The following is a 14736-nucleotide window of genomic DNA, read 5'->3' as shown; positions in this document are numbered from 1 at the left end:
AGAGGCCGGGAAAATGAGGATTTCCGGCCAAGTGGGTATATACGGTCGAGCGAGCGTGCGAGCGAGGCCGGATAGGGATACGAGGCCGGGAATCCGTTTTCACGCCGAGGCATGTATAGTGCTTTTCTCAAACATACAATGAAATAAAAAAAAAATGCTCTAAAGGACAATATTTTATAAATAAAAGTTACTTTGCAGGCCTAGGCCTAAAAAATAATATGAAATCCCTTTACAGTCCTCTCGAGTTGTTGCGCCCAAAAAGCGATACTTCCCAGGCCATTTTAAGGAACGTAAAGACAATATTTCATTGCATGTTTGAGAAAAAGGATTTTATTGTCGATGGCGCTTACGTCCCGCAGCGTCGTATTTGTATGGGAATGGAGGAATGGAGGGGAGGTCTATGTCCGAAGACGGGCGCTTTAACCCTTAAATGCATGGTGATGTATATATGCATCATATATTTGATGGACCGTGGCTCGATATGTAGCTATCCAAAGTCACATTTATTGCTTAATTATTTATTATTATTCAATATACAATTAAATAAGTGAAATAATATAATGATTTACTAATTATTATTTACGGATTAAGATGAAATGGCGAAAAAGTGTGAAAAAACAGGACGATTTTTAGTATGTGATTTAGGCTGATTTTTTCGGAGTTAGTAATTAGTTTATGTTTAAACATTTTATCTTAAAGGTTTCACAAATAGTGTACCTTTTTAATAGTAGTAAAACTTTACAAATAAAACTTAGCAATATTTATATAAATAAGTTTTGGCCTATTTAACTTCTAACACTGATTTAGTATTAAAATCGGTAATAAATATTTTTTTTTATTATTTTTTCCAGACTCAGAAAACCGTTGTCTATGACATGTATTAAAGTCTCGTTAAAAGAAAAATTCATGCATTTAAGGGTTAAAGGTTGCTACAGATAGATAGATGAATGCCGATACCCGCGAGCAGCAGCGTGGCGAGGCGGTGCGCGACGTGCGTGCGCGCGAGCCCGCCCGCGCTCGCCAGCTGCGCCAGCGCCACGCCGCCGCCGTACACGCAGCCCCACTCCTCTGCAACACAACATACGTTTTTATTTATTCGCTAACTGAGCATTTAGCTTTAGTTTTAGGGAATTTTAGGTCAATTGTACTCAGAATCAAGAGTACTTTCAATCTCACTGGGAGACAAAAAGTGTCCCAGAATTTCCATACATTTTTGTTACTTTCCTCTTTTGTTACCCCAAACAACATGTACTGAAAATGGTAACAAAATAAGAAAAAATCGTATAGGACAATTTTTTTAACTACTAGGATTGAAAAGGCTAGTAATTCTGAGTAGAAATAGCATTTTTTTTTTCACAAATATCACACTTAATAAAAGTGGCAAAAAAAAAAAAATGCTCATCTAGCTTTTGCTCGCGGCTTCGGTCCCGTTAAATTCGGAAATACTCCATACAAACTTCCACCCCCCTCCCCTCCCCATTTTAGGAAAGTGGGGGGTTAGAAAGAGACAAAAAGTAGCCTATATCACTCTCCATCTCTTCAACTTTTCTTTCCCATTTATAATATTAGTATGGACAAATTCCTACCGAAGTCCTCAGGCACTATGTGTCGGTCTTTAGGCGGCGGAGCTTGCTGCTCGAGCGAGTCTAGCGCCGCGTCCACGTGACAGGCCCTACCTCTTAAGTGTACAAAGTTGGATTCCTATTTGTCAATGTAACAAAACTATTTCCTACCGAAGTCCTCAGGCACTATGTGTTGGTCTTTTGGCGGCGGAGCGAGTTGCTCGAGCGAGTCTAGCGCCGCGTCCACGTGGGAGTACGCACGCCGAGATCCTATTAGACGCGCCACCGCCCCTCCCACCTAGAAACATAATTAATACTATAACGAGCTAAAAAATGCTGAAGTAATACTTCGTCGCCTTCGGGAAAGACTGTGGTTTGTGTGGACTTAGAGAGACTCGCAATCATCGTAACAATTTGACGTTTAAAATGACATCTGCACTAGTTGTCTAAGGCCCACTTGCAGCAACCACTTAACTCAAGGTTAGTGGGCTGTCATCTGTCAAATTCCATATAAAATGGTGGGTTAACCCTCCATTTTCGTTGGTGCAAGTGGCCCTTAATAAATTTGTAAAACTCTAGGCAATGTCGCGTTCGGCCCTGACTGCGATTTTTATGGAGTTTATGACGACTGGCAGGAGCATGCACAAAACTATGATGAGTGGTGGCTTTGCCCAGTAGTGGGGTACAATACATATAGGCTATGTAAAATAAATAAAAAATTGAAATAACTTACGCTGAGTTCGACAGAGGTGTAGACATGTGTCCACTCCTGGAGGGGCTGCGGAGGTAGCGCCTCATCGCCTTCGGCCCCGACCGCAGTCTTTATTGAGTTAAACACGCCGGTCACCGTTCGTTGGAACAGTCTGAAATTTGATCAAACATGCACAGGTGATAAACTTATGGTCATTTATAACAGCCCAGTGTGGAAGCACCATTATATTATTAAATTAAAACGGGACTTAATCGCGTAAAACTTACGTTTTATATTTAACCCGACGTTTCGGACATGACATTAGGTCCGTGGTCACGGGTAGACTGGCTGGGAGTTGTATCAACATCTTCTAGCTGTACGAGTTTTTCGAACTACCCGCACTTGATTGTCATCAGTCACTTTTACGCTAGGGTTGCCACTCTGCCTACATACAACACTCACGACATCCGATGGTATGGGACGGGAAGTTTTCTCACGTTTACACTTGCTAATCACTGGATTCCACGAAGATGAAATCCCTTGCCCTTCATTTTGATTGAAATTACGATGTTTCCTGATTTCAATCGCTTCACGTACTTTCCTGTTATAGTAAAGACGTTCAGTTGAAAGGACTTTGGGATTATGCAGTTCAATCCAGTGGTTCGGTCCTGACTCTAGCAAATGCTCGGCAACCGCAGACTTATTTATTTGTCGTTTTTTGACCGCCGCGATATGTTCTTTGACCCTTTCCGCTATGGTGCGTTTGGTTTGGTTTTGGGTTGGTTGATGCGTGGAATCCAGTGATTAGCAAGTGTAAACGTGAGAAAACTTCCCGTCCCATACCATCGGATGTCGTGAGTGTTGTATGTAGGCAGAGTGGCAACCCTAGCGTAAAAGTGACTGATGACAATCAAGTGCGGGTAGTTCGAAAAACTCGTACAGCTAGAAGATGTTGATACAACTCCCAGCCAGTCTACCCGTGACCACGGACGTAATGTCATGTCCGAAACGTCGGGTTAAATATAAAACGTAAGTTTTACGCGATTAAGTCCCGTTTTAATTTAATAATATGAGTGAAGATCGTGTTAGTTTAAATCAATATATGAAGCACCATTATTCATTAATTTCATTATGCATCAAGGAATATCCATACTAATATTATAAATGAGAAAGTGTGTGAACACACACATTATTGCGTATCAGCATACCGACTAGTCGGGAAAGCCGACTATCCAGTCACATTTGTAGTCTCCGATTAGTCGGCGACTAGTCGGCACTTAATAAGTGGTAGAAAAACAGCACAAATATAAATTAACAGCTGATATTGTTGTATTATCAACGTAGTATTGCTATGCCTTTATTAGTCAAAAGAAATAAAATTTTGAAAAAACCCCCATCCGCTACATAGTGGACCGATTTTTATGAAACATGACTAAGAACACTCCCGACTAACTCAGCTTTCAAACAAAAGAAAACTAAATCGAAATCGGTTCATCCGTTTGGGAGCTACGATGCCACAGACAGACAGACAAACAGACAGACACGTCAAACTTATAACACCTCGTCGTTTTTGCGTCGGGGGTTAAAAGTATTTGTCATCATCAAAGAAATAAAAGTCCTAGGCAAGATTACTACTACCCACTAAGCCAAACCGGTTGTTAAAAATGGAATTATTCTCATAGACTTTTGAACCAATAAAAAAATAATGAAAAGCGCGAACAAAGACGACCGGTCTGGCCTAGCCCGTAGTGACCCTGCCCGCTAAGCCGCGGTCCCGGATTCGAATCCCGGTAAGGGCATTTAATTCTGTGATGAACACAGATATTTGTTCCTGAGCCATGGATGTTTTCTATATATATAAGTATGTATTTATCTATATAAGTAAGTACATCGTCGCTTAGCACCCATAGTACAAGCTATGCTTAGTTTGGGGCTAGGATGATCTGTGTAAGGTGACCCCCAATATTTATTTATATTTATTTTTAAAGGACCAAAAATAAATTCAATTATTCTGGTGAATTTAGTTGTAAATTATGTTCTGCCCGACTAGCCGTCTAGTCCACCGACTAGTCGGTAGTCGGCCTAGTTAGACAAATCAATAGTCGGTACATCTCTAGTACTTACTTATCTAGCCTGTTGGAGGGCGTGGGTGACGAGCTTCTATCAGTTTGCATGTCGTATTCATCTGAAACAAGACATTTAAAAGATGGCTTGAGTTGCCGCCCTAGCGTTGTATTAATGTTGTAGCGTTATTAATAATAGCGCAAGCGTCACTGTCGTATAAGGTACTTTTACCTGCGGGACGTCACAATTTCGCAATGAAATAACGTGTTTTTTATTTCCGTTAAGTTCTATACGTCGTTAACAAAAGCTTAGCATTAAGACCGATGGCAAATGCTGCACGCTGTCGCTATGTAGGTTTTAAGTGTGAATTGTTTTAGTTTTTTAAGTCTTAGCAGTAGGTAAATGTCTTACTAACACTAATATTAGTTCTTTAGAGTTGTAATGTTCTACTAACCATCTATGGACCCTGAGTCTGAAATATATGATTTTTATTTTATTTTTATTTTTTATTAAAAGTAAGAGCAGTTTCTTAGAGAAATTAATTATATTTAACCTAAAAAACCTTTCCTTGAAGTTAACGGAAATCAATAAACACAACTGGAAGATCAGCGCTGACCCCTGGGTCAGCATTTATGCTGAGGTTGACCATTTCGTGGTAAACCCAACATACTTTTTTTTCTAATCTTATTTTTGCAATTGCTAAATACTTATGTACATACATAAACAACAAACGGGCCTCTCGCTCGTTTTTGCCCAGAACGTGCAAGTTGTGGAATGAGCTACCTTCTGAGGTGTTTCCCTTGCGCTATGACATGGGGTTCTTCAAGAAGTAGGTATTTAGGTTGTCAAAGGTTAGCAACGCATAAGTGGCTTCCGTGATGTTGCTTATGTCCATAGGCGGAGATGACTGCTTCCCATCAGGCGGCTCGTCTGCTCGTTTGCTGCCTGCTTATTTCATTAAAAAAATAATTTTGAATCTAGATTGTATAGTATAACTAGTTACCGGCGAGCGTGGCGGTGTCAACAGGCCTCGAGGAGTGGTGTCGCTGCGCGCGCCCGCGCGTCTCTTCCGCGCCCTCCCACACAACATCATCACCGCTGTCAACAAACACTTATTTATTTACTAAAACCAAGAACGATTTAATATTGGACTGACAAAGCACAAAAAAAGCGTACCCCTGAAATGTATGGGCCTTTTAGGATTATAACTCGATGGCCCTGTTCGCAGCCTGAAACTGACCAAAATCATATTTGCCCCAAATATTTTTGCGTGTTTTTATTTTTTTTAAGAACACAAGACATATTTATTTATTTTAAAATCATGATATCACGCCAATACACATTTTGAAAAATATAAATGTGTAGGCATCATCAGTGTAGTTCTGATAGTATTTAATAGGTGGCGCTGAGAAATCGAGGTACGATTCTTAGTATGAAGGTTGTAAATCCTAGATAAATAATCCTTGGTAAAAAATACATAAACTCACGCCTGTTCCCAAACGGGATATACAGATCATATGAAACTGCTCAAGTTTCTCTCTTCGCAATTAAGGCGTTGAGACCAAATTGTGATATAGTAGAGATTGCCACCATAATTCAAACCATATCTCACAATCGACTTTTACCACGGGAGGAAGGGGGTGGTGAACATTTTTAACTCGTCACCGCTGCGAACAAACACTACATATTTACGACAAAAGTGTGTAAAAGAGAAATTTGAAATGAGTGCTAATATGTAAATTAAAACTCGAGAAAAACGGTCAGCACAAGAATGACACTAGATTAAATCGCCGCGACATATACTACCTGTCCTTATGTTATTAATACAATAGCAAAAGTCGTGAGACATATCTAGTAGAACCTAAGAGTTTTCTCAAGTAGATTATAAAGGTTACCTCAGTCCGTTCTTCTCCGGGCTGTCTAGAGACTTCAATAATAGCTTCTTCTTCCTAATGTTATACCGACATATTGCTCATGAGAGTCGATGAGAGCGTGGTGTCCGCTTTGGCAACTAATGATGTGATTTGGAGACTTTAGAGTCTAGTTTTACGAACAGGACTGCCAACTGTTCGGAAGTGTTTTTCTCCAGGTTGGCTTATTCCTGGGCTCGTTCTCTGGTCTCTGGATGGTCAGTCAGCAAATCATGCAGTTACTTCAATGATAACTAAATAGCAACTATAAGGACAAAGGTCACCTCTGTCCGTTCCTCTCCGGGCTGCCTTGCCGCTGCAGCAGGGACCTCAGCTTGGCGTTGCTGGCGGACAGTTCCTTGACCTCCTCAGACTGTGGACAGTCCGTCAGCAACGCTTGAAGCGCGAACAGTCAAAAACGCGAACAGTCGATCTGTTAATTTCACTCATACAAGCATGGTACCTTCTCGTCTGAATCAGATCTTGTGAACCTGGTCTTGTGAACCTGGTCTTCTGAACTTGGTCTTCTGAAGCTGTTGTACTGAATATGGTCTCCTCAACTAGAGTAACTAAAGATGGTAGGTACCTCTGCCCGTTCTTCTCGGGGCTATCCTGCCGCTGCAGCAGGGAGCGCAGCTTGGCGATGCTGGCGGACAGGTCCTTGACCTCCTTAGACTCTGTAGAGTCCGTCAGCAAAGACTCCCAAGGACCCCCGAAGCAAGCCGTCAGCAAAACGTGCGGAGGGTTCAATGATAACTAAAAAGAAAGCAGCTATAAGAAGACCAAGGCTACCTCTGTCCGTTCTTCTCGGGGCTGCCTTGCCGCTGCAGCAGGGAGCGCAGCTTAGCGATGCTGGCGGACAGGTCCTTGACCTCAGACTCTGTAGAGTCCGTCAGCAAAGACTCCCAAGAACCCCCGAAGCAAGCCGTCAGCAAAACGTGCAAAGGGTTCAATGATAACTAAAAAGAAAGCAGCTATAAGAAGACCAAGGTTACCTCTGTCCGTTCTTCTCGGGGCTGCCTTGCCGCTGCAGCAGGGAGCGCAGCTTGGCGATGCTGGCTGACAGATCGGCCGCCTCCTCGTATTCCGGCTCGGGGGAATCCGTCAGCAAAGCGTGCGGGATCGGCTTCGGTGCTGACGGCTGACGACAGAAAACAACACATACGGCCATTTTCAGAATTTGGCACCCCCCAATTATAGCGTAAGTTGTTAACAAAAATTAACTCACTGTCAGTTTTGTGACGATAATTGGACGTATATGGGTGAATCAACTTTTTCTTGCTTTTTGCAAGAATTACCCTTACTTATTATTAGGTCTACTTTTGTGATTTTTAACCTTACCATCGTGAATAAAGATCCTTATTTCACGTATACCAATTACGGAAAAATTTAAAAACGATTCATTTTTAATTAAAACAATATGTGACCCAGTGGAAGAGACACTTTTTTCATACAAAAGTGAGGGACAGCTATGTCCACTGGGTCACTGCTCGAAACAAAGTTATAAAATAGGAAATCCTATAATTACATGTTGTATTGCATAGCTATTATATTTGTCTTTAATATAATAATTATACATTAATTAGACTAAATCCCAATTAAATTTTCTGACCACATGTAGTCGAAGTATGCGAAATTTTCCTGGCAAAGAAAAGTTGATTCACCCATAGTTACGCAGAAACGTTCCAATCCATCTGAAATTGTCATTGAAATGAAAAACTTTTATTTTTCATACAAGGTCTAAAACTTGATGACAATTTCATGTGGATTGGAACATTTCTGCGTAACTACGTCCAATTAAGCATGAAATTTCAATAAAAACATTTTTTTTGTGTTAATTACATAAACTTTAAGCAGTAATCTACATTCAGAACGTGAATATAAAGTAAATTTTTAGACAGATTTTATGCTTAATTGTCGTCATAAAACTGACAGCGAGTTAATTTTTGTTAACAACTTAGAACTTACGCTAATTGGGGGCACCCAAATTCTAAAAATGCCCATACATAAACTCACGCGTGTGTCCCCTAAAGGGGCAGGCAGAGCATGAAACTGCTCAAGTTCCAGTGCCTCTCTTAGCACAGAAAACAAATATATCAGATTAAAGGCCGGTTGCATCAAACCGTCTGTCACCGTTAAACCGTTCGTTAAAAAAATTGTATGAGAAATTTCATAGACGACTGCTGCCTGACGATGATGTGTCTGTTAAATTTGGTTGATGCAACTGGCCCTAAATATTTTATAAGGTCACTTTACGGATAACTTCATCCGAAAATAGCTTGACATGTGCCCTCCCAAGTCTCCCGACGGAACAAAACGGAACGGGACATATTGTGTGTGTGTATGCAAATTTCGTCCACATGGTGTACTACAAATACTACAATATGGTCTCTTTTACTTAAAAACATCACATATGTAGCAGATTTTTTAGCGCTGGTAGCCTAGCGGTAAGTACTTGCGATTTTCGTTCCGGAGGTCGCGGGTTCGAACCCCGGCTCGCACCAATGAGTTTTTCGGAATTTATGTGCGAAATGTCATTTGATATTTGCCAGTCGCTTTTCAGTGAAGGAAAACATCATGAGAAAACCGGACTAATTCCAATAAGGTCTAGTTTACCCTTCGGGTTGGAAGGTCAGGCAGTCGCTTTCGTAAAAACTAGGGCCTACGCCAAATCTTGGGATTAGTTCTGATGAGCCGTGGCAAATGCTGGGTAACGCAAGGAGGATGACGATGATCACATATGCAGCACTTGACCTCTTTAAACAAGATCTAAATATTTACCACGCTGTCTTGCGAGACGACACGGTGCTGCTTCACGAGCGAGTGGGCCGCGCTCAACCCGTTGTCTTCTGCAACAATCAGTAAATCAAGTGGTTTTTAATTAATCATTGATTGATATAATTATTGGCAGTGAATAGGGAACTCGACTGTAGTTAAAATAAAATATTTTATCATCATCGTCGGCCTTCAAGTCTCTAACAGACTATTCAAGCAGTGTCAGGTAGGGTAACAACGTTTTTCGTGCCTGTGTAAGCCAATACGGAAGCGGCAAACACGACCACAACTCTGGCAGGTGTAGTGTACCCCTGGCGAAGAGGTATCGCGCTGATAACGCTTGGCTCGCTTACTTGCGAGTGCCGCAAACCAAGAATTGTCGTGGATTATATGTCGAAATGTCGTGGAAATATTTTATACTATGCACGAAACAGAGCATCAGATAATTATAAGAAAAACATGGACAGAAGTTATTTTAAAATCCAATTTCTATTTAATAAGTCAGGTAGAAATATATAAAGTAACTGAGTTGACCGTGACGTCACTCAATTAGATTTCATATAAATTCCATATTAGCGAGTCATTCAAATTCGTTTTGACAGTTCTTAAAAAGAAGCTGACTTGACTAGGAGGCAAGTAGCCTACTGACACTTTTTTTCACAACTTCACCCTTGAAGTCTGCCGCCTTTTTAGTGCCAAGATTTAGTTGAATTTTAGTTGAGATTGAGTTGTTTGTTTATTTTAGTTGAGATTTAGTTGTATAAAGAGACGGTCAACTTGAAAACTTTTATCTTGAAAACTTGAATTTGTGATAGCATGCATTTGATTACACTGACTTCGGATTTTATTTTATTTCTTAATTTTATTGTGTTTTGTGTATTTCTATTTCTAAATGACGATCCTTATTGGGAGAAAATATTCATTTTATTATTTTCAATTTATAATGTAATTTTCGACGATCATGATGAGAAGATAAACATAACTTTGGCATGTAACAAATTTATAATGTAATTTTTATCATGAAATAAAGAAATCTAATCTAATCTAATCTTGAAATTATAGAAGTTCATCCAAATTTTGGCACTAAAAAAGGCGGCAAATTTGATAAATGTAGGGCTCATCGGCCAATTGTATCTTGTTATTCAATGCATGTTAATTGTAAGATGTAATGTTTTGAAAAGAAGTGGCCCGCCGAGTTTCTTGCCGGTCCCATAGTGGATACCCCCCTCCCAACTGACGGGGGACTGAAATCTTCTCGAGGGTAGAGAAGGGTTAGAGCCGGCGTAGCTTTATTTGACGTTCATATGCGCATTGTAATATGCCTACTTGAAAAATAAATATTTCATTTTCATTTTCATTGTCTTCATAAATCGCGTGCTTTTCTAAACCTTGACGTTGGGGAAATCAAACACTAAAAAATTTATTGAAAATGTAGAGGCAAAGGTTTAATTTCCATCGAAAATTTGAATATCGCGCCATTTAGTGCTGGTCATTTCTCAAAATTTTGCCACCCCCACCTGTCAGTACGTTTATGTTAGAACTTTTTTTTTAGTATACAATATCTTCATAAATAAATTATCAATACATATTAAAAGACAGTTTTTACATAGAGGCCTGATGCTTTGAAATCGATTTATTTTATATTAATGAAATAAATAATAATTGTAACTAAGTTTTGTCGTTCACCTTCCGTGTCCCAACGCGGAGTACTCATGTTTCGAGTTGTTAAAAGTACACAAATTATTAACTTTACTTACCTTTATTGCTGTATTTTATTTGCATATATCCTTAACTTTTAAAACTAGAGTATCTGATAGTAATATTACACTTATGTTCAAAGTTATTTGGCTTTAAAGTTTGTCCACGGCCGTTTTTGTCGTTGACCTGTCGAGACAAACTCGCAAGCACTGTGCGATCCCTACTCCACCTCTGCCGCCCCACCCCACATGAATCGAAGCCGCCAGTATCGGCCATCACCTGTAAGCAACGGCACGTGCTCACTACGTCTTGATTAGAAAATAGAAATTTTTAATTACCTCGAACGGGAGTTTGTAACGGGTAAGTAGTCGTTATTCTGTCAATCATAAACTGGTTATTGTTTGAGATAATGCATTAACTGTAACATATGTTTCGTATTTTGTTGCTTATTTTTAGGCGCCTAAATATTTAGTTCGTTTGGCAAATACTTTTTGAGTTTTGGCGAAATAACTGGCATTTAATCGGTCACTTGTGCATCGTTCACCTGGCTAAAATAGGCAAGTGAACGACATTTTGGGACAGGGTGATGACAATAATGATAAATTTACCAATCGTAATAATACTTTTTTACACCTTCAATATTTGTTTTGTGCGTTAAATGAGAAAAGTATTACTGTTATATCGGTTTAGGCTGCATTTCTCAAAGGATTGTTGCTTTTTTGTGGTGTGTGTCCTTCACCTGTGCGATAAAGCCAGGTGAACGACTCAGTGACAGGAAACCGACACGTCGATAACTTGTCATAAGCCAGATGAACCATTACGAGGGGCGATCAATCGGATCAATAAGTAATGATAATGAGTATTAAACATAATCTAGAATATGAGTATTATGATAATAATTATAATGAGTATCCTTATATTTTTATAATTAAAAGTAACTCTTCTGTGATTTATTTACATATTTTAATTTTTTCATTTGTTTTTTGCCCCCTTTAAAAATGAAATATTAATTATAGTCTAAATACCGTGTAAGTAAGCAAGTGATTGCTTGAAGTGAAGTCACTTCATTATACTTCAGAGTAGCTATTATATTATAATTTTATTTAAAGGTCGGGTATAAAATATTAATGACCCCCTTCCTTGAGATTTGGGCGGCGGTTAAAAGCTATTATAATGCTGGTGGGCAGGTGAATGACGTCCATATCAGGTGAATGACCACCAAACTACAGGTGATCGACTACGGACGCAGGTTAGCGACGCTTGTCGTTAACTTGTCAAATGTGTCATACAAATTTGTATTAATTTGTCGTTAACCTGCTGCTGTTGTCGATAACCTGTGTATATTTATCCTTCACCTGATCATGATGTCGTTCACCTGAATTTTAATCGATTATAACTTCTAAAATAATTAATTGATATCGGTGCCTTCGACATTTTTGAAATGTTTGAGACGCATTCAAACGATTCCTACAATTTTTTTTTTAAAAATGCGACATTTAAAAAAAAGCAAATCTTTCACCTGTCGGTGCCAAAATTTTGAGAAATGGCCTGCTAAAATTTGGTTGAACGTCTTTGGTCGAACTTTGAACGAACGTCTACAATTTCAAGTTGACGGACGAATATCCTTGCTCGATAAGGTTACCTCTTTCCCTGACGTACGGAACCCTAAATTGTCTGAATGAACCTACCTCTTTGTATGACTGACGGCATGATAGGTTCTGGTCTCGTTGCTGCCATTTTCCTGCCCTCTGTTGGTGAATTCCGCTCGCTCTTGTCTTTCAAATGTGACGGTGACTTCTCCTGTAGAGATACACATACATAGTACTAATGAACATCAAGGAAACGTTTCCAAGTTACTGTGATGTATTGGTGCTTGAAAAAAACTCCAAAAAATATTTAAGTAAGAAAATTTAACGTATGTTGAGCCCTATGGAAACTATGGTACTGAAATGGGTCGATTGGCAAAAAAAAAGGTTTGACAAAAATGATTTTTTTCTCGTTATATATTATCTTCATTAATTGATAAGCTCTGGTGGCCTAGCGGTAAGAGCGTGCGACTTTCGATCCGGAGGTCGCGGGTTCGAACCCCGGCTCGTGCCAATGAGTTTTTCGGAACTTGTGCAAAATGTTATTTGATATTTGCCAGTCGCTTTTCGGTGAAGGAAAACATCGTGAGGAAACCGGACTAATTCCAATAAGGTCTAGTTACCCTTCGGGTTGGTAGGTCAGATGGCAGTCGCTTTCGTAAAACTAGTGCCTACGCCAAATCTTGGAATTAGTTGTCAGAGCGGACCCTATGCTCCCATGAGCCGTGGCAAATGCCGGCATAACGCAAGGAGGATAAGATAAGATAAGATAATCATTTATTTGTTTGCTACAATACACACCAAAATTAAACAATTAAAACAAAAATAAACAATAAAAAGTACTAACACTACAGAAAAAAACAACAATAGCATACATTATACTTTTTGCTTATTTTAATTATAATATTAGCATAATATTTCAATCTTACAGCGCATTGGCATAAGTATAAGCTGTAATGCTGTGAAATTTTTTCTTCGAATAAATAAATAAATACATTAAAATGTGGGTGGGTTTGCTGTGTGCGTTGCAGCAAAAACAAAAGGGTCCTGGCTCAGTTATATGCTCCACTCTTTCGGGCGAAGCAACTGGTAATTCTGCTAGAACCCAGGTCACTAAACTCACTAACAGATCGTTATACAAAAAATTAAATGTAAAAATAAAAAAATAATAGTTTGCCTATGTCTAAACGATTGCATTTATTAACATGACATAAACATAAATTGCAAAAAATAAAATTACAAGGAGTGTGCGTGTGTGTGTGTGACTGTGTGTGTGTGACTGTGTGTGTGTGACTGTGTGTGTGTGACTGTGTGTGTGTGTGTGTGTGACTGTGTGTGTGTGTGTGTGTGTGTGCGTGCGTGCGTGCGTGCGTGCGTGCGTGCGTGCGTGCGTGCGTGCGTGCGTGCGTGCGTGCGTGCGTGCGTGCGTGCGTGCGTGCGTGCGTGCGTGCGTGCGTGCGTGCGTGCGTGCGTGCGTGCGTGCGTGCGTGCGTGCGTGCGTGCGTGCGTGCGTGCGTGCGTGCGTGCGTGCGTGCGCGTGCGTGCGTGCGTGCGTGCGTGCGTGCGTGCGTGCGTGCGTGCGTGCGTGCGTGCGTGCGTGCGTGCGTGCGTGCTGTGTGTGTGTGTGTGTGTGTGTGTGTAAATTAAAAAACAGACTAGACTAGATCCGGTAATCTGCAACCAAGTACCCGTATGGGATTCCTAAATGTTGCTTGTCAAGTAGGTATTTTTTTGAAATGGAGGATGATATTATCTTCATTAATTCTAAATCGAGGGAAGCTCTTCTAAGACCATTTTCGCGAGGTGCCACGGGATCTGGTAGCCTCCCTCACTGACCCACCATCAAAACACCCTGTAAGTATCTTATACTTTTAAACGAGCAATTCTTGTATATTTATTTATTTATTTATTTATATATACCGACGATCTCGGAAACCGCTCTAACGATTTCACTGAAATTTGTTATGTGGGGGTTTTCGGGGGTGAAAAATCGATCTAGCGTAGCCTTAGATCCCGGAAAACGCGAATTTTCGAGTTTTCATGAGTTTTTCTTTCGCGTTAGTAAACGTAAAATATGGTCGTTAATTTCGCCGCGCGCGCATCGATTCCGCTTAGCTCAGTCGTACGAGGTCGGTCTAATGTACGCAGATAGACCGTTGGTGTCAGGGTTTCGAATCCCGGCCAGAAATTAAGTTTTTGTTTTTTGTCTTTTTTTTTTGTTTTTGTATTTATAAGAGTTTTTTTTATCTAAAGATGTGATATATTAAAATAGACCCGAGCGAAGCTCGGTCGCCCAGATATTAGATATAATACTACATACATAAAGTCTGACCAGAAATATATGACTCGCGCCATGTTGCGGAATTTCACTAGAACTATTACCTACATACTAAACTGAACTGTCATCCCACACATCAGAATAGAAGCGCCCTCCTAACAATAATCCATAC

The 14736-nt window shown here is 40.0% G+C and overlaps 1 protein-coding gene across 4 annotated transcripts in view; it reads right to left on the bottom strand.

The window, feature by feature from the left end:
• Positions 1-14736, bottom strand: part of LOC125235857 — a 32486-nt gene that overhangs the window by 1428 nt on the left and 16322 nt on the right. For 3 of the 4 annotated variants that reach the window (XM_048142471.1, XM_048142473.1, XM_048142472.1), the window contains 8 exons: positions 12389-12500; positions 9009-9076; positions 7223-7368; positions 5321-5415; positions 4378-4438; positions 2296-2425; positions 1734-1860; positions 958-1068 (listed from right to left, as the gene is read on the bottom strand). In XM_048142471.1, the coding sequence (XP_047998428.1) occupies positions 958-1068; positions 1734-1860; positions 2296-2425; positions 4378-4438; positions 5321-5415; positions 7223-7368; positions 9009-9076; positions 12389-12500 (850 nt within the window). The remainder of the gene's footprint in view (positions 1-957; positions 1069-1733; positions 1861-2295; positions 2426-4377; positions 4439-5320; positions 5416-7222; positions 7369-9008; positions 9077-12388; positions 12501-14736) is intronic. The other variant, XM_048142474.1, reaches the window with a different exon arrangement.

This window comes from Leguminivora glycinivorella, chromosome 18, assembly GCF_023078275.1.
Source record: "Leguminivora glycinivorella isolate SPB_JAAS2020 chromosome 18, LegGlyc_1.1, whole genome shotgun sequence".
Lineage (NCBI taxonomy): Eukaryota > Metazoa > Arthropoda > Insecta > Lepidoptera > Tortricidae > Leguminivora > Leguminivora glycinivorella.
The sequence above is the reverse complement of the archived record's forward strand: the minus strand, read 5'-3'. Positions and strand labels throughout refer to the sequence as shown.